General features: G+C 35.2%; 2 protein-coding genes across 5 annotated transcripts in view; one reads left to right on the top strand and one right to left on the bottom strand.

Moving 5' to 3' along the window:
* PFKM (phosphofructokinase, muscle) overlaps window positions 1-979 on the bottom strand; it is a 37,766-nt gene extending 36,787 nt beyond the window's left edge. Inside the window, exon 1 of the mRNA XM_020287479.2 lies at window positions 851-979. The gene's annotated coding sequence lies outside the window, so the exon portion shown is untranslated. The remainder of the gene's footprint in view (window positions 1-850) is intronic.
* Window positions 855-20,901, top strand: part of SENP1 (SUMO specific peptidase 1) — a 57,876-nt gene continuing 37,829 nt past the window's right edge. For 2 of the 4 annotated variants that reach the window (XM_012754840.3, XM_076007214.1), the window contains exons 1-7: window positions 1,035-1,595; window positions 4,585-4,632; window positions 6,387-6,517; window positions 7,878-7,962; window positions 8,859-8,900; window positions 13,019-13,178; window positions 16,866-17,037. In XM_012754840.3, the coding sequence (XP_012610294.2) occupies window positions 1,544-1,595; window positions 4,585-4,632; window positions 6,387-6,517; window positions 7,878-7,962; window positions 8,859-8,900; window positions 13,019-13,178; window positions 16,866-17,037 (690 nt within the window). In that variant the 5' untranslated portion in view covers window positions 1,035-1,543. Of the gene's footprint in view, window positions 961-1,034; window positions 1,596-4,584; window positions 4,633-6,386; window positions 6,518-7,877; window positions 7,963-8,858; window positions 8,901-13,018; window positions 13,179-16,865; window positions 17,038-20,901 lie in introns of those variants that run through there. The other 2 variants (XM_012755016.3, XM_012754928.3) reach the window with 2 other exon arrangements.

The following is a 20,901-nucleotide window of genomic DNA, read 5'->3' as shown; positions in this document are numbered from 1 at the left end:
AACAGTCTGAATGAACAAAATATTCCTTCCCATTATTTTTTCTTAGAACGCATGGCACAGATTACAAGTTAATGTGGTCCAAGGAATAAGATCAAGGCCCTTCAGAGGTCAGACTCCTGGGTCCTTTCCTACCTCTATCCCCCAAAAATAGATCTCTGATGGGCCCACAATAGCTTTCCTCACATCTCTGCCCGTGTTTCAAACTTCTCCAGAGTGCGGGAAGATTCTACATGTTGCCAGAGTCTAACTTAAGCCGTCCCCAAGTTGTCTTTTTTCCTTTTTGTTTTCGTTTTTTTTTTTTTTTATTGCCGAATGATCAAGCATGCTGTAGTGCAAAGAGGATAGGAATGCAAGTTAAGAAACTTGTTTCCTAGCCCTAGATCTGCTATGCACTTTAAAATAGAAAATCAGTTCGCTTTTCTGAACTTGTTTGACTAAAATAACCTCTACAAGCACTAACGTTCTGTGATTCTCAATAAAACACTATATAGCCTGAGATCGATTCAGATCTCAGGTCTCCATCTGTTGGGGAAGCCACAGGTTCTCGCAGATCTAGGGGCACAGCAAAAAGCTGCCATGGAAACCGGAGCGTAAGCAAAAATCGCCGTGCGGAACCAGAAGGCGTCGGGTAAAGGAGGCGAGGGAACAGAGAAAAGCAAGGACGAAGGGCGCACTAACAGTATTCCAAGTACGAGAAAGAGAAAAAAACCAGACTGAAAGGTTAACTGGCAAATTATGACTACAGTCTGCTCCCTTGGCTTCTCAGGCCTCGCCACACCGCGCAGGCGTCCCACTGGTCCTTTATTTTGCTCTTTGACCTCCTGCCCCACCCCCCCTCCTCCGCAGCCACCGAGCGGCTCTTCCGGTGTTGTAAAGGTGATTCCGGTTCGCGGCGGTTCCCGGGTTTTGCGTTCCGCGCCCGGCCGGAAACCCCTTAGCTTGGCAGCCGGTTCCGGTTCGGTGAGTGGCGGCGGGAAGCTGGGGGAGGGGTGAGGATGGAGGGAGTCTGGGCCGGGAGGCTGTGTCGGACTGGGCCAACTGGCCTGGACTGCGCTGGGCGGAAGCGGGGACTGCTGGGGGGCCGGTGCCTTTTCCTCTGCCCCGCCCCCTGGGACCACTTCCCCTCCCCCCTGCTGTCTGGCGGCCGCGGTCTGGCCAGTGGCCGTTAGTAAGGCTACCTGAGGCTGTTCTTTCAGGCCCCCTTTTATCCTGGGCCGCGGAAAGGCCGCCTCTCTGCCGTTCCGGCAGGCCCCATCTCAGCGCCTAGCCCTACGTGTGAGGAAAAGGCCGGCTGGGACTCTGGGGCTTTCCCGCCAGAGCAGAGTCTCCTCTCTAGGGAGAGCTGTTTTGACCTGGAAGCTCAGCTTTCTATCACCACCTGCTTCACCTCCCGCTTTCTTTGAGACCTGAATGATATTTCTCGACTACTTCTGCGTCTCACGTAAACATTTCTCCAACTCTTTTACTCTGTGGTATCTCCCTGAGATGCGATATCGCTAGTGCCACCACCAGAAAGAAACGTCTGGACCCTCCTGCCCAGGTTATGAAAATCCCCTTAACTGCCGCAATTTGCTTACCTGGCTCATCATCTCCTGGTAATTCCATTGAACTGTCTCTTTCTTGGTGTACCCTAACGCGATCTTTCTGGGTCTATGGCCAGTTTCTGTTTTCTTGAGCTTGGTGATTTCTGTTTATCAGTGCCTCTGCAGTATTTCCACTATCTTGTTGGCAATAACTTGCACCTTTATCACTTTCACGTCAGCCTTGTTAAAGTCATTTCACTTCATGTTTGTACACTTACTATATTTGGGGTGGTGGTGATTCTTTCAAAATTTATATAAAGGCTATTGTTGGCTACCAACTATTTGATTTAGGGTCTTTGTTGTAATTGGTTATTCTGGATGGAGTAGGTCACATCATCTCCTAAATCTTTATTCTTTATAAAGACAATTTGTGTTAAGGACTTGTGTTGAAATTGAGATTACACTGACTTTGAAATTACAGTGAAACCGTAAGCATCTCTTTAAACATATCCCTTAACCACCTTCCAATTTAGAGATCCCTTCTTTTTTTTCTCTCTAGTCCCCTTTCGTATGTCTCATTTATTTTTATTTTGAGAAGGCTTGTTCACTTTTACTTGATTTCAATATTATCCCAACTACAAAGATGGTTTTCATATCACCCATCTGATGAGTTAATTCTAGAGGGAGTGGATAGGTATAAAAACAGGTTCTGCTACTTCTGGCTAAAGTGATGTAATTTTTAACTACTGCTTTGGAAGTCCTTCCTTTTGTTCCACCTCTCCTACCATTTACACCAGCTTTACTGTCTTGCTGTATCTGTTTATGAATCTGGCTTTCCCTACCTACACCTTGAGCTTCTCAATGGCAGGGACCAGTTCTTATTCATTTTTGTATCCCCAATACCCTGCACGAGTAGTTGGTGCACAGTAAATGTATGTGTATGAAAGACGTTGAATACTGAGAAGGTGTTAGAGTCTAACTGGGAGACATTACATGTAAGAGTAGAAGAGAGAAAAAACCCCAAATACATGATTATGTAGTACAAACTGTTTCATATATAAAGTTCAGGGTAGGGTGATTCACATTATCACTTCCACACCCTTCTCATATCATAAATTCTAATCACATACTTCTCCTGGATAAAGCCAACAATGCCTCTCAATATATATCTCATCATAGCCCTAAACAGTGTCTTTTATCATAGCCTTTTTGTCTGTATGTAAGCTTATATTTTACCAGACTTGTTACATTCTATTACAGTCAAGACTGTCATCCTTTTTTTTCTTTCAGATTTCCTATTACCTTGTTTTCAGTTATTAAGCTGACTTCACTTGAATAACTCTAACTGCTCGTGTTTTTCCACTAAATTAAATGACCAGCGTGTACTGGGAAAATCATTAGAATGATTTTCTTAAAAGAGAAAAATTCTTATACTTGCAAGAATTAGGTGGCATCAAAGTTTCCAGGTCCAGTGTTTCATGGAGAACCTCAGGGTAAAATATCCCTTCTCCCAATATAAATTGCAAAGTGGCTAAAAGAAAATACCATAAACACACCAAAGAATCCATATATATTTGTATTAAAATGTAAATGTAGGGCTTTATTTAACATTACAAGTCAGTGTGGATTCTCCAGGGTTAGCTAGAGATTACATTGCCAGTGTAAATGAATCTTTGAGGTTGTGTTAAAAGATTTGAAGTTGTATGATGTTGGAAATTTGTCCTGGAGTCAGGATACCTGGATTCTTATATTCCCTTTGCCCTATCTGTGTGATTTCAGGCAAATCACTTAATGTCTCAGGATTTAATCTGTAAAATTCTTCGAATTTCTAGCTTGCTTCCCTCTTCACATCTGTCTTAGCAAAATGCAAAGGAAAGTAACATGGGATTGTCCCACTGGGCACCAGCCTTTTAAAAAGAGACTAGGATGACAATAATGAAATCACCTGAAAGAGTAAAATGTGAAAAAAGCACTTCTAATTTATTGGTTGATAGGATTGTTTCTCCTTAATCTGGAACCTAGAGAATTCTACTCTATTAAAGAAGAGAGAAGGGAAGGCTGGAGAATTTCCAGATTTTGTTAAATTGAACATTTGGAGATATATTTGAAGCCTAAATCTAATGGTAAGACTATGTAATCAGATGATTATTCTGCTTAGTCTATACCTGTGCCAAAGAAAACTCAAGCAGCCTTGCTTCGTGTGCACCTCATTATTGTGACCATAAAGAATGCCCATTATCATCCAGTCTCCTGAATATATTTAAGCCCTAGTTATTGCTGTGTAGTTGATGAAGTGCTCAATCTTTTTAAAAATATGGTGATAAAATTGTAAATATATATAGGTTTGACTATTACCATCTCTAGTCTCCTCTTGGAAATCTGCCAAGAGCATATGTGCCAAGGATATGTTTATTAGCCTTGTTCTAAGCAGTTAGGCTTTTGACTTCCTTTTTTTCTGGGAAGAGTGGATACATTAAAGAAAGTAACTTTTATATAGGCAAAGGCGCTTTGCTTTGTAGCAGTTTGATTGAAGATGTTGTTGCGGTGGAGTACTTTCTACAGCTGTGAAGTAGTCCCTGATTGTCCTCAGAATATTAGTAGCTTTATATTTGGTCACTGAGTAAGGCATGTGGTCACTGAGTAAGTCTTAATAGGACCATCACAAGGTCTGTCATTTTTTAAATAAAATACCATGAGGAAATGGAGCAATGGATTGGGAAGAATTTCTAGATTGTGATTTCGGTATGGTCACTAACTTTACTACCTTATGCAGATCTTTCAGTCTCCTAAGGGTTGGCTCTCCCAATTTGCTTCTTGCTTTAATATGCTGTGATTTAGGGGATAGTCTCTAATTGCTGTAGCACAGATTGCGGAAAGGTTTGGAAGTACCTTGGGCTAGTTTCAGTTTCTACTCTTCCTATCAGGTCAACTCCTTACCACCTTAGATTTTTCTCCACTAACAACACAAACAAATGTCACTTGTGAGTGGCTGCCTGTTCTATAATTATATGAAGTAGATTTTTCAGTATGTAATGTTTCTGTTTTGTGTTTTCTTTTATAGGACATTGTATCTTTGCTAAAGTCAGTGATGTGAAAAGACTTGACATGGGTAAGACTAACCCATTTAATCTTTTTAGCTACTCTGGTTGGAGTGAATGCTAGGGTAAAAGAATGGATTTTCCTAACATTTTTAATAATTGTATCTTTGTGCTTAATAATTTTAAGAGAGATCTTAATCCTAATTGTGTAATACTATATATGAAACATAATTTTCTTTTGGTTAGAACATTGTTTACAAAGTCATTTAGGAACATTTTCTCATTCATTGTTTTGAAAAAGCCAAATATACACAAGCAGTTTACTATGTGTCAGCCCCTGTTCTAAGTCTCTAAAATGTATTAATCCGTTTAATCCTTACAGTCACCTTACAAAGGTACCTAATAGTACCCACAAAGTAGGTACTGTCATTATCCCTACTATATTAACACAGTTAATATAAATTCTGAGACACAGAAGTTAAGAAACTTGCCTAGGGTCATTATACTATAACTGGCAGAGCCAGGATTTAAACCTAGGCACTCTGGTTCCAGGGTCCTTGTTCTTTAGTACTGTGTTATAGTGCCTTCTATATGATAAATAATTTGATTAAGGTAAATATTTTATTTGTTTAGCTAGTGAATTGAGAATTAATTGTGATTAATTGGAACATTTTCACTGTTTCAGAGTACTTTATGTCTGTAAAGGGGATCAATATAAAATCAGGACTAGTAGCCAATTTAGGAATAAGTTGAAAAATTTATATAGTTAGGCCTTATAATATCCCATATGCTCCTTTTAAATTTACGTTAGCCTTCTCTCTACTTTCTGTTTTTCCTCTTGTTTATTCTACCTTCTCCCTCCCCTGGTCATTTGTTTCCATTTTCTCTCATTGCGAATGTCAGTGTAAGTCATTGAGTTCCCTTTTCTCATTTGTTCCTATTCTATCTTTTTATAGTAACAAAGGTCTCAAAAATGGTTCTAGAGTAAGATTCTGTCACAATATTACAGTAATTGAGCTGATATCTGTTAAGAGCCATATGAATAAGGTATGCTTTTTACAGAAAAAAATTTTCTGATGGATTAATTTTTAAAGTACCTTTTTAAGTTAAAACAGGAAACAAACCAATGTTAACAGTGTTCGTTTCTGAATGGTGAAATTTTCCCCCATTTTTTTTGAGTCAGAGTCTCACTCACTCTGTTGCCCGGACTAGAGTGCCATTGTATTAACCTAGCTCACAGCAACTTCAAACTCCTAGGCTCAAGCGATCCTACTGCCTCAGCCTCCAGAGTAGCTGGGACTACAGGCCCAGCTAATTTTTTGTATATATATATTTTAGTTGGTCAATTAATTTCTTTCTATTTTTAGTAGAGACGGGTCTCACTCTTGCTCAGGCTGGTTTGGAACTCCTGACCTTGAGCAATCTGCCTGCCTCGGCCTCCCAGAGTGCTAGGATTACAGGTGTGAGGCACTGCGCCTGGTCTCCCATTTTTTAATACTTAATTTTTTTTTCCAATTACCACATTTGAAACATTTGTTTTGGGAAAATTTTATTACTTTTAAAACTTTACATTGTTTTTATATATGTACAAACTTTGAACTCTTTGGTAGATGATCTCAATCTATTCCAAATGAGCCAATGCACATGGGCCTCTTTTGATAATGATGTTTTGAGATTTCTTGCCAATGGTTAGCTATGAAGGAGGGATTTTATTTGACTATAGAATTGTTCTCTGGGAATCATTTTTGTTAGGTGAAAAGATTGGTTTGCAAGAAAAAAGTTATTAAAGAAATGTGACTTGAACTAATGCAGACTCTTTCTCCAGATGATATTGCTGATAGGATGAGGATGGATGCTGGAGAAGTAACTTTAGTGAACCACAACTCCATATTCAAAACTCACCTCCTGCAACAAACAGGTTTTCCAGAGGACCAGTTATCACTTTCTGACCAGCAGGTTAGGAATAATTTTCTTCCCTTAATTAATTATTTTGGCTCATCATAAGTTTTTATCTGATGTAGTTTAAATGCCACACTCAAAAATACAAGTATATATGTAAATTTCTTAGAATCAATAATTTTAGTGTTTAGAATTCTGTTTTATATATTATCGATGAGAAAGTTAAGACCAACCAGGCTATGTATGAGTTCCTTGAGAACAATAGCTTTTAGAAAACTCATCGTTCCTCTGAATATTATAATTACCAATACATAAATCAGTGTTCTTTTAAACCAGTGTCTTAAAATTATTCAGCATTGAATGGTGGGGGGGGGGATATGAAAATATACAGCAGCTCTGAGATTTGACTGTGCTATAAAACTTAGTTTCTCAAGGGCTGGTCCAGAACCAGCAGCATCACTGGTAAGATTGTTAGAAATGTGGAATCTCAGGCTTCACCACATACTATGGAATAAGAATCTATATTTTAAAAACATCCCCAGCTGATTTATATGCAAATTAAAGTCTGAGGAGCACTATTAATAAAGCAACCTTTCTCAGTAGGAAAGCCATTGGTAATTTGGAAGAGATAGTTCTTTCCTGTGTGTACTAAGCATAATAGGATGTTTAGCATCCTTTGCCCTTAGGGACTAAATACGTATACCATCCCCTTATAATCATTTTGATATTGACTGTATCTCCACACATTTCCAAATCTGTACTAGGTGTGCAGCACTACCCCTGACTAAGAACTGTCTCTGAAAAGTTATCAGAAGAATCAAAACCAGGTTGCTTTTTCTCAGCTTTTTCCCCCTACCCTGGAGAGAGGGTCTGACTCTGTTGCCTGGGCTAGAGTGCAGTGGTGTTGTCATAGCTTACTACAACCTCAAACTCCTGGGCTGAAGTGATCCTCCCGCCTGAGCCTCCTAAGTAGCTGGGACTATAGGTGTGCATTACCACGCCCAGTTAATTTTTAGTAGAGATGGAGTCTTGCTCTTGCTCAGGCTGGTCTCGAACTCCTGAGCTCAAATAGTCCTCCTGCCTTGATCTCCCAAAATGCTAGGATTACAGGCATGAGCCCACCATGCCTGTCCTCAGCCTTCTTAATATATGTTATACAGGATATACTAAATATATATTTACTTTCTAATGAGCATTCTTTAAGTTGTATAACAGATATTTTGCCCATTTTTGCCCTTGATTGTCTGTGTTTTTCCTTATTAGTATGCATACTAATGTTTATAATATATAAATATAATTAGTTATGAGTTCTAAATATGCTGTAGTCTTGTTTAATGATACATTTTTCCTAGTATAAATTTTTACTCTATTATTTTGTCAAAAATGTGACTTAAGAAAAATCTTTTGCTTTGTTTAGATTTTACCTTCCAGGCAAGGAAATGTGGACCGATCTTTTACATGTTCCACAAGAAGTGCAGCTTATAATCCAAATTACTACTCAGGTATGACATATTACTTGGAGTCAAGGCACTTAAGCCTTTCAGATTTCTTCTTAGCAAATACTTTGCTTTTATCATCTCTATAAGTAAAAACATTGTTAAAAAGCAAAATGGTATTTTCTCCATTTTTGTCATTTCTATCATTTTGATAGCTTTGTGTGTGTATGTATGTGGTTGCTACAATACTTTACTGGTCTAGTCTCAAGCAAATACTAGTTTTTTAGTAGAAAAGTATATTTGGAATCTATTCTACTTGTCCATTTGCCGTTGTAAATAGCCATATAGCTTTTGTTTTGTTTCGTTTTTGTCTTTGACTTTTTTTGGGAATACGTGTATGTGATATACATATATTTATTTTGTAAATATACAAATATTTATTTTGTATTAATTTAAACTACAGAGCAAGTTTATTTCTATTCTCTTGAAACCATGAAACCTGAAAATTTATTTCTACCCAAGCGTGTCCCTCTCTCAGGGCAGGAAATGTTAACTACATGTTTCTGTCTAGCACCTGCCACAGCCATATGCTTGCATATTCAAGGGCTTGCCTATTCAGTTTGTGATCCATGACAGAAGTCAGCATTCTTTAGTCTAGGTTATTCCTGTCCCATGGCCTGCCTGAGTTATCTTCCCCCTTTCTAAGGTTTGGACTTCCAACCATCTTCTGCTTCTGCCTGGGGAAACTCAGAGTTTTGTTGGTTAGCCTTTCGGCAGTAGGACTCAGGAAAATTATAGTGGTCTTCCCAAGTCTTTTTACTCCTCATGCTTCAATCTCCTCACCACAAATATGGGAAAACCTGTAATACCATTGAACCTGCCTCAATGAGATTTTTATAAGGATAAATTGGGATGATAAATATGAAATGCAAATAATAATTATTGTTATTTGGCTTCCTCAGGATTCTTTGTCAGCAAGATGAGATCTCCTCCCCTAAAAAGACGTTAGTATGATGCTCTTTTAGATTTATATTATATTTAAATGTGATTTAGGTGGGCGGTACTTTATTTACCCTGGGCACTGGATTTCCTGTCTTGGGGTGGGCAGTGGTCTCCACATAGTATGTGCATAATTTGTCTAGAAAAATTAATTTTCTCAGAAAGTAACTCTACTGTCATTATTATTGAAAAGGCCTTTTTGATGAAGAGAGAGCCTAAAATCTGGTTTGATAGCTCATTATTAATCCTGTAGGAAGAACAGCTGAGTGATTAATTAAATCAGATCATCAGTATTTCTATTAGAACTCAGGCTATATTTCTTATAATTTCATATGCTGATTTACCATTGGATAGAATCTTTGCTTTAAGTTTAAAATAATTGCTTAATAATAATTATATAGAAGATAATACACTCAAAGTCCCCTGATGATAACTTCATTCTTATTTAATTCACCTTTCTGGCCTCTTTGATTATCTGTGTGTACATGGTATACATTGTATGATTCAACACATGTAACCTTTTTTAACTTAATATTTATGTTCTTCATATTTATCATTTTCTCTTAATTTCTAATCTTTGAAATTGATAGGTACATCTACAATCCCTTTTTAAAATTTTTTTTCAGCATATTATGGGGGTACAAATATTTAGGTTACTTACATTGCCCTTGCCTCACCTGAGTCAGAGCTTCAAGCGACATTCACAATCCCTTATGTACAATTTCAAAATCCATAAAGTTCTAAAAACCAAACAAAATTTTATAAATCATTTGGCATCAAAACTTGACCTGAATTCATTCCTTGGCAAAACCTACATGAACTGACATGAAACTGTTTATATTTTGTCTGTGTTTACCCAAGTAAATATAAGTACACATTTTGTTGCAGACGTATCAATGTTTGGTTACACAGTGCTACTCCAGATTATACTTGAATGTGTTACCTAATATACCAGAATATCTTTCTAAAATTCCAAAAATTTTGAATTTAGACATATAGTTAACTGGACTCAAGGGTTCATAATTTGAAAAAATGGGCCTGTACCTTCATTTGCTTCATTATTTTCCCTATGGTTTAGGTGCACTTCACCCTTACCATTTTCAGCTATTATTAATAACATGACTTAAAAACATTTGTATACATAGCTTTTTTTTTCTTTTAAATTTCAGTTGACCCTTGATATTCACAAAGAATATATCTGAGATCATCCCAAATTCTTATGTAATATTTTACAAAATTTCCAGCTTTCTACTCAGTTACGTGATTGTTGATAGTTACATTTTTCCTATGTTTATCCTTATACCACAAGTTGGTTCCCATGTCAAAAATCTTACTCTAAAGTTTTGTCTCTCTCTGGATTACCATTTTTTAGGAAAGGAAAAACAATGATCTCCAAGATTGCTCCCTAACAATCAGAATTTTAAGATCCCCGAATGCCAAGGGTCTATATACTTTTGTCTTATAATAAAGTCTTTAATTAAGAGCTATTTTTAAACTATGTACTTTTAAAAACTTCTTTCTTTTGCCATACCCATTCTAGTTCATTATAAGTCCTGTAGAATTTTCTCTCCACTGTCTGCTTTGGATATATTCTTTTCTAGTCCCCACATTGATTTCTGTGGTCAGTCACCTTGAGCCTTACCTCTTGATTGGGCTAGACATGGATCCCCAGTTTACCTGCCTTAGTCTTCTGATCCTGGCTGTGCTGGTATTTGTCTTCTTTCTGAGCCTGCTGTCTTCTCCTCCACCAGGATGGCAATGAGCAGGAAAGCCCAAACTTTAGAATCTAGGGTCTGGAGTTTCTCATTCATTGCTTTATTGGATTTACCTCTCTAGATCAAGTTTTTTTAAAAAAAAATCTGCTTCTCAGTCTATTCAAGATCAGATGATTAAAAATATAGATTTTGAAAAAAAAAATTTTTAGAAAACAAAATGCAGTGCTGTTTTACTTTAATAACTTAGTGATGATTAGGCTTCAAGGCCTTGCAGTTTTATTAACAGCACAATGAAAAGAAAATCAAAACATTTTTTAACTCTAAACAAAAGTAGATTAAGATGAAAAGAAATGATTTTGCTCATGCTTTGAGTCTTTGGAAAATATGTTAAATTAGGGTGCAAAACTAGCATTTAGTAAATAAGATGATTTAAAGCATTCTGCTATCTTATTAACTAAATAAATCCTAAAGTTAACAGGAGCAACTTGATGGTTACTTTCATAGTAAGTGGTTACCTGACATATTCTTCTTTTTTAATATAAAGTTTATAATGTTCATAGAAGTATTGCCTGTCCCTGCAAAAAATTTGTAGGGAAAAGTAGAAAAATAGCCCATCATTGTATCATTAGGACATAACCACAATTAAAGTTTAGGTGTATTTTCTTCTACTTTTGTATGTTTGTGGATGTAATAAGTAATCTTATTTGTGGCATTTGCAACTCTGATTACCTAGTGATGACAGACTATTGGGTTAAACCCTTATTATAAAAAGAGCATCTCTAGCCCCCTATTTGTCCCTCTAGCTTTACATGATCTCCTCAGCAATAGAAGACTATTCAGTGATTTCATTGAGTGGAGATGGAACCACTTTGTTCTGGTCAAACAGACTGATTTTGTGCTTTTTGCCCTTGTATTTTAAAGACGTAGTCTCTGTCAAGTGCCATGCCATTGAGAAGGCTACTCTGGCTTATCCTTGGTCTCAAATTTCACACCTGTCACAATAATTTACATTTTTTTGACAGACTTATTCCTCAAATAGATATCTCTAGTTAGATCATTCCCTCATCAAATTTTAGCAAAAAGGCATGAGAGACAAAGATTTCTACTGTATTACTTTGCATTAGGAGATAATAATTCTCTGATTTTTTACTGAGACTCATTTCTATTAGCCTCATGTCCTTAAAGTAATAGTAGTAGATGCTAAGCATAACTACTAATTAAAAAGGAAAAAATTATAATAAATTTTGAAAGTAAATTTAACTTATTTTAATTATTAGACTAAGTTCATCCACTAGTGAATTAATTAGTACTAACTCTACCCCGACTGCTTCTTTTTTCCTATCTTATTTACCCCAAATCCTGATATCATAATTATCTTAAGAAAACACAAAATTATATTTTTGAAGCCTGCCTTGCTTTTTGGATAGAGTATCAAAAGATACATTAAATATTTTTAATAGCATAAATGTATAATATTGTAAAAAGTTCTATGTAGTATTATGCTTTTAAAGAGGATCTTCAAAATGATGTCAGCATTAGGAAAAAAATTCAGGAAATAGAGAATTATTGTCACTCTTTTTTCAGGAGCTCTTCAAAGTTCTATAGCCTAATGTCTGAAGTTATTTTGAAGGAGCTGTTTTAAGTTGTCCAATCCTGCTGATAGGGAGAGGAAGGTATAGAAATTATTCTACCATTCCTAGCTGAATCTTCAAGTGGTTTTTGTCATGCCAGCTTGAAATCTACAAGGTAGAAAATTTGATTAATAAGTAATTCTCAATCTGATTGTAGTAGCAAGCATTAGAGTATTAATATGTCTGATGATTATGGCATTAAGTCACTGAAGATTATACCAGAACCAGATGTATATGATAGGTCATTCCTGCCATAAGCTGGCCAGAATAAGTAGCAATTAGGTTATCTTTGCTCTTTGAGGGAGGCCCTGAGTCTTGACATGGTAACTAAAGAGAAGAAAGTGACACAAGCTGCTTAATAAGCAATAACTGTTGTTCATTTGAATTACAATTCTCCTTGGCCCTCCACCTGCTTTCTTACTGGTCTGGCCTACCTTCTTTCAGGCCCAGGCCTGGGAGTGCTTGCAAGATATAGTTGGGGTAAAATGTTGACTTTTGGTGGACACCACGGAGTCACATTGATGCAGATAAGGCACATGGCTGTGGCAGGATTCAGCTCCTTCATCAATTTTCAGGTTAGTATGGCTGAATCAATTATAGTTTGTAGAAGTTCCCTTACTGCAGACTTTATTGGCAGTTGAGACTGGGATCTTTCTTCCTTGAGAGACATGGTGATATGCCACATTACTTTGGAATACAATGTTGGTCATGGTTGCAGTCATAAGGAGAACCAGCTATAGTTATTTGTTTAATTTATTCAAACTTTTATTTTTTCAGACAACCCTTCCTCAGACAGTTTTCTTGGCTCAGGCGACTTAAGAACCTTTGGCGAGAGTGCAAATGGCCAGTGGAGAAATTCCACTCCAGCATCAGGCTCAACTTTACAAAAATCAAGAAACAGCCGAAGTCTTTACCTCGAAACCCGAAAGACCTCAAGGTTGGTATTTTGACTGCTTAGTTCTCAGACCCTTCCTCAGATATAAGAGAAAGTGGCTATAAGATAATTATTACATTGGCATTTTAAGAGAATAACACCATTTTTGGACTTTAACTCATAGAGATATGAACATATCTATTTTAAGTTTTCAAGTTTTATTTTGTGCTGGATTTTGGTGATAGCCAAATCTTATCATTGGAAGAGAGAGTTTTGAGGGGAATTTTGGTGACTTTGAGAATATTGGGCCCCTTCAGGATCAATATGGCTATTACAAATCTTAAAGTGAAAAAGCAGTCAGTCATTGCAATTTGAATAACAAAGCACATTTTGCAGACTCGCACATGAGAACTGAATTAACCAGAGCAGCTCTCTCTCTACCTCATGGCATTAGTCAACTAGACCTAAACTATTAAGCTACTTCTATCTATTAGGAAATAGAGAAGCACAGAGAACTTTATCTTAGTTATGCCAGCTTCATCAGCCCTACCAGTTCCCTCACCAAATTTATAATGGTTATTAAAGGCAGATGAAGTTTAGCTTAGAAGCTTTTCCCTCAGGTGCTTTATTTCTTTTTAAAATAGTATTTATTTTAAAATTTATTTTATTTATTTAAAATTTATTTTATTTATTTAAAATTTATTTATTTTATTTATTTTAAAATAGTATTTATGACTTAAATAGTATTTATGACTTAAAATAGTATTTATGACTTAAAAATGTGGGATCATTTTTCTATTTATATAAGGCTAAGCTTTCTGGTGTTGATGGCTTTTATTTTACCTTATTATTATTAGCACATAGACTCTGTGAACATATATATGTCAGTGCTCCCAGTGATCATCTTCCCCATTTTTAACTTTTTAAAAATTATACAAGAATTCATTAATATACTCATATTGTAAAAATCAAAACATTATCAATAAAGCTAAAGATCCCTTGACCACTACCCATAATCTCAGTTCCCTCTCCTTGATGTGTTTCCTTCCAAACTTTTTCCTATGATTGTTTCTCTCACTCTTTTTCACTAATATGTAGCATGATATGTATGCTATGTATAAAATGAAATGTATGATATTATTTTGCCTTCACTAAAGATTTTTTATTTGCATCATTTAGCAAGTTGCTTTTTCACTCAGTATTGCCATATCGTTATTTTTAAAAATAACATTATTACAGAAACAGTACATGTGCTTTATAAAAAATCAGAAAATACAAATCAGGAAAATAAAAAATAAAAACATCACATTCCCACCAGTTTGAGATTAATTCTGTAATATCTTAGTACATATCGTTCCAGATATTTTTCTTTGCCTTTATACATATATATATTTTCCCAAACTGAGTTCATACTGTACATACTCTTTTATAATCTGTGTTTTAGTCAATCACCTCTTCTTTTCCAAGTCAGTAAATTTTATCTCATACACTAAATTATATTTAAATTTTCTCAGTTGACCCAAAAGTATCTTTTATAGCTAGTTTGTCCAAACCAGTATCCAATCTAGAATTGCATCTTGGAGTTATTGTCCTTAAGTCTCTTGTAATCTATAATGGCAACCCTTTATTTTTTAATTTTTTTTAGAGACAGGATCTCACTCTGTCACCTCAGTTGGAGTGCAGTGTTGTGATCATAGTTCACTGCAGTCTCAAGCTCCTAGGCTGAAGCAATCCTCCTACTCAGCCTCCCAAGTAATTGGGATTACAGGCGCACCACCACACCTGACTAATTTTTTTTCCCCTAAACTTTTTTTTATGACATGACTTTTTTCTGCATAAAGTTCTACCCTTATAATTGACAAGTTGCTTCCTCATGGTATCATTATTTTGTCAAATTGTGTGTACTGAGTAAAAGATGATGCTGTGTTAGATCACATTAAAAATAATATCTTGTTTTGGTTCTCCTATTATTAGTGGTGCTGGATAGACCTCTGGATTGAGGAGATGACAGTCTGATTGCTAATTATACAGTTAGGTTTTTCCCCTGTGACTAGAATGTAATCCACATGATGTTACTCTGGCATTATATGAATGACTAATTTCACTTCAGCCTTTCACTTAACCATTATTAATATCAATTGATAATATTTACCTGACAATTTTATTAGTGTTAATGAAATAATATTTTTCTAATTTTGTCATTTCTCCTTCACTTATTAATTGGTACTTGATTGCCTTTTCATTAGTTGGGGCCATTTGGTTACCCTGGAATACATTTCGTGTAGGAAAGGCAGGATAAATTATTAGATTTTTCTTTTTGGTTACCAGTTTTCAAAGTAAGGCTTTTTTAAAAAAACAGATGCTTCACTTCATGTGGTTCAAATAATTTTTTTCTGTTCTTTTTTGGTGTCATTATGGATTCAATGTTTCAATTCACTATATTCATTCTTTTAATACTCAGATTCTTGAAACTTTAGCCAGTGGAAGCCCTTTCATGGGTCTGTCTGACCCAACCTTGTTAATTTTTGGTAACAATCTTGCTTTCTGACATTGCAAGATATCCTTCTACTATTTCTTTAGAAGAATAGTTGTTTATATTAAAAGCATGCACACACACACTCTGGGAAGCACAAGTACAAAAGACATCGTGGAGAATTCATTATATCTTTACCAATTATACTGCTCTTGCCATCTTTTCTTAGCTTCATCCACTCATCTCGAGAAAATAAGCCTATTCCTGAAATTCCGAGTCCTTGCTCGTTTCCCCACTTTAATGCACATGGAAACCATTAGAATGTGAAGAGTTGAGAGAGTATATATGCTTTTTGATATTCTTTAGATCTATTCTGATTTTATTTGGATCCAGACCACATGTAATGATTTAAAGAGTTGATTTCATTGAATTCGGCTTAGTCAGCTATGTACTTCTAGTCTGGGTCCTCACCAAAAAAAAAAAAAAAAAGGAAAATTTATTATGCTAAGATTAAGTACCTCAAATTTTGCTGGGAATGATTATGGACAAAAAACACATAGAAAAAACTTGAAATTATTAAGCTTTAAAGAGAAGAATGAGTTTTGAGTCCACAATATTCTTCATGCCAAATTTTCCCATTAGATAAGGTATAAATAATATAAAGAAACAAAAAAATTTTTCAGAGGAAAGAAAAAGCTAAAAGCAGAATTCACAGTTATGCAGCCTAGTAGAAAGCCTTCTAGCTGTTTTTTATATAATAGATGAGAGCCCTCTGTTGGTCTTTCAGGAAATTTTAAAATTCAGTTTCAAAGCTTAGTAGAGAGGCTTCAGCTGTATTCATTTTTACATATTTATCTTAAGCTAATTTTCTCCAGTGGGCTTGGGGTAAGGGGCTGCAAGGAGTAATAGAAAATGTATATATTTGGTAGCATACCTGGAACCCAGATTTTCTGAAGAAGTCTAGTCTCATATGCTTTCCTATAATACCACATAGCTATATGGTGCCTAACCAAAGGGAATTCTAGATTGTGGATGCAAGAAATAACAATTTAAGTGTTTGATAATTATGTAGTTTGACAATGTAAGACCTTTTAATTGGCAGAACCTGATGCAGCAACCCCATATATCATTTCTTGTGTATTTCCTTCAAATGATATATCTGTCTATCATTATACCAGTTAAATTTTTTTGTTTGTTTTTATTATTTCTAGAAAGCAAAAATAGTCACTAGATTATGTTTATCTTAACTTTTCTTTCTTACAAACTCTTTTTTTTAGTGGATTATCAAACAGCTTCACGGGAAAGTCGAACCATCACTGCCATGCATCTGCATATGAAAAATCTTTTCCTATTAAGCCTATTCCAAGTCCATCTTGGAGTGGTTCATGTCGTCGAAGCCTTTTGAGCCCCAAGAAAACTCAGAGGCGACATGTTAGTACAGCAGAAGAGGTAAGGAAAACATGCAACAAAAGCTACTAAAAGGTAGCATCTTTTTCTGCATTGAGCCATTCACTCCCTCTGATTTAGATGTTTATTAACCATTCTATTTAATACTTCCTGTGCCTTTTCTTTCTGAATTACTCTTTTTGAATGCTATCATCTATTTTAAAGGAATTGAAGAAGTACTTTAGCAGGACTTCAATATTTTTCTTATTGTCTTCTATTCCTATTGGATGGCTGACTTTACTTAATTTTCAGTACTGCTTGAATAGATTCTCATATGCTAAACTATCTCTCTTCTCTCTTTTTTAGACCCTTCCTAAACTCTTGTTTCCTGTGGGAAAACTTGTTAGCCTTGCTAAACAGTTTTTGTTTTGATAAAATTTGATAAAATACCTGCCCTTCTCACTAAGAACAATTTTTGCTCAATAATAAGAGAAAAATAAAGAAGCTAGTTGAACAATTTACATTCTTTCATTATGAGTAAGATCTTCTTTGAGGTCATAGACTTTCCTGAAAATAAAGAAGCTCTATTGACACTTGGACTGTTATATTTATTCAGTAAACCTAAAGGAAAAAGTCAATTCCATGAATATAACATAGCATATAATTTGCACAATAGGAAGTATGCTTATGTCTGTTAAATTACATATTTAATATGTATCTAATCAGCTTTGGATTGGTTGCAGTGGAGATACAAATTAATAATAATTATGACCTTAAATTTATATAGCATTAGAGTTTCCAGTGTACTTTCTACATGCATTGTGTTTAATCCTTTTAATCCAGTAAAATAGGTAGAGATGAGGTGATATCCATATAAGTAAAGGTCATAAGTCACAACTAATAAATGGCAGGCCTAGAACCCAGATCTTCTAAGGAGGTTTAGTCTGGTATGCTTTCTGTTATACAACACAGCAGTGTGGTTCCTGCCCAAAGGAACCACATGCTTACTGAGCACGGAGTCAAGAATATGGCATTATATGCTAAATAATTTCATAATTTGATAATCAAAGATCTCTTAGGTGGCAAAACTTAATATTTGTGATGTGGTTAGTAAAAATGCTGTGTGTATTTTTGGTTTTCAGTTTGTATTGAATTTAAAATTTTCAGTGGGAGGGTGGGAGAACTCTAGTATATCATTTAGCAAGGCAAAAGGTAGATAAGAAACTGCCAACATTTGCCTTTGGTAATAGGAGTTGGGCAACAGGGATGAAAGGGAGATTTATTTTTTGTTATACTTTTCGTACTATTAAATTTTGTATGATGTATATATGAGCTATTACATGCATAAATGCTTTTTTTTATTGTTGGAGTTGTGGGGCTTGTGATTATATTGGAGTCTAGATAGCCTAAGGAATACAGAAATATTTTGTGGTGAAGCAAACAGCAGCAGCATGACAGCTGGGTACAAGGCTCCTAACCCTTCCCTGCTCCATGTGACTACTGCTAGGATCACCAGGATCCTTTAATCTGTGTTCATTGTAAGCTTGCCATTCACCCACCAGCCCTTTGGACCACCTAGCCCCATTTCTTTTCACCTCTACTGCCACCTCCACTTGAGTTGCTTGGGCAATTTTACCCTTCTAAACGACATTCCAGGCCACAGGCTGTGTCAGTGGAGGACATGAAGTGGGAGTTCCCCTTCCTACTTTATTGCAAAGAAGATGTCGAGGATTGCATCTATTCTATGAAACAAGAGATACAGGAAACTTTGCCTTAGTTTTTAGTTGTATATTCTCCTGCTTTGAAAAGGAAGCCACCTGTACTACAGGATAACCCAATTAATATAAGACAAAATATTGGACTGAACTTTATTGTTAAACTTTCAACAAAGCATTTAGATATTTAATTTTGGATATTTCAGGTAATCCATATATAATACTTTTTTTATTCTGGAACTAAATTTATTGATGGGAACTTACAAACTGGAGGAAAAGTTATTTTCCATGGAAATGTTGGGATCCTCAAGCGACTTGCATTTACTTATGTTAAAGAAAGAAGATTATTAATCTTAATGCTGGATTTATACATCAACTTCAGGAATAGGAAGCCATCTACAAAATTAACAGTTAAAATTATGCTACCACTTCACTTTTTAGTCTTACAATAGACATTTGATAGCAATGCATGAAGAAGAATTTGGAAATATGCAAGTATTGGCTGTGCAGAATGGTTGATTCAAAGGGCAACATTAATGAGCTATGCTATCCAGTAGGGTAACCATTATCCACATTAGCCACTGTTTAAATTAATTCAAATAAAATTAAATTAAAAATTTAGTTTCTCAGTCACACTAGCCACATTTAAAGTACTCATTAGCCACATGTGGCTAGTGGCTGTCATATTGGACAGCACAGATATAGAACATTTACATTATTACAGAATTTCTGTTAGTGTTGTTATAGAGGATTTAAGTTTCTGTTTTGAAAAGAGAAAATGCTACTGACGATAAAAATGTAAACTGTAAAAACACAGGTAGTTCGTTTTCAGTTACGTGTTGTTTCCAGACATACTTCTCTGCAGTTTACTAAGCAACATTTTAAGGTGTCACACTTCACAATAGATGACAGCGACGGTTTTATTTTTTTTTAATGCTTTACAATTTTGTGATAAACCAAGCTTTTTGGACTTAACAGAAAATTGTTGAATTTTTCATACTTACAATTTATATGGTATAAAGCTATTACTTTAAACAAAATGAAAATTAGGGGGATTGTGTATAAAGTTACTTCTAAAAGTTCATTTTGTGTTCTTTGTTAACTTTTTATAATTTTACAGTTGTTTTAAGATGGAGCCTCTTACAAAAACTTCACCTAATTGGAGGAATCTGTCACTTTTTCTTAATAGAGTTCAGTACTTTAATTACCCTTATACTTTTTAAAACTTTCCTTTGTCTTTTATTAGGCTTTAAAATGTAACATTAGCCAACTTCTTTAACTGTAACATATTATCAATTTCTTCCTTTCCTCTTGATTTCCTAATATTCAGTAAAAAACTTAATAAGTAATGTACAGAGGAAGATATTTTCTTTTACTTTATAGTACCATATGCTCCAACAAAAGATTGTGTTTGAAATTTCGAGTAACTTTCATTTTTGGTAAAGCCAAATGTTATATGTTCTTTTGGGAAAGAAAGAGGTGAAGTTGTCACTGTTTGCTAATGATATGATCTTATATATAGAAAACCCTACAGACTCCACCAAAGAACTGTTAGAACTAATAAATGAGTACAGTAAAGTTTCAAGATACAAAATCAACACACAAAAATCAGTAGCGTTTCTATGCACTAACATTGAACTATCTGAAAAAGAAGTCAAGAGAATGATCCCATTTATAGTAGCTTACAAAAAGATAAAATATTTAGGAATAAATTTAACCAAGGAGATAAAAGACCTGTACACTGAAAACTATAAAACATTGATAAAAGAAATTGAAACATACACAAATGGAAAGCTGTCCTGTGTTTATGGACTGGAAGAATTAATATTATTAAAATGTCCATACTATCCTAAGCAATCTACAGATTCAATGCAATCCCTATCAAAATTTCAATGTCATTTTTTCATAAAAATAGAAAAACAATCCTAAAATTCATGTAGAATCATAGAAAACCCTGACTAGTTAAGCTAATCATGAGCGAAAAGCACAAAGCTGGAAGTATCACACTACCTTATTTCAAACTATACTGTAAAGCTATAGTATTTAAAACAGCATAGTATTGGCAAAAAAATAAGATACATTGACCAATGGAACAAAATAGAGAACCCAGAAATGAACTCATGCATGTATGGTCAACTGATTTTTGACAAAGGTACCATGAATACTCAAAGGGAAAAGGACAGTCTCTTTAATAAATGGTGTTAGGAAAATT

Source organism: Microcebus murinus, chromosome 10 (assembly GCF_040939455.1).
Source record: "Microcebus murinus isolate Inina chromosome 10, M.murinus_Inina_mat1.0, whole genome shotgun sequence".
NCBI lineage: Eukaryota > Metazoa > Chordata > Mammalia > Primates > Cheirogaleidae > Microcebus > Microcebus murinus.
Note: the sequence above shows the minus strand (reverse complement) of the source record. Positions and strands in the feature narration are given on the sequence as shown.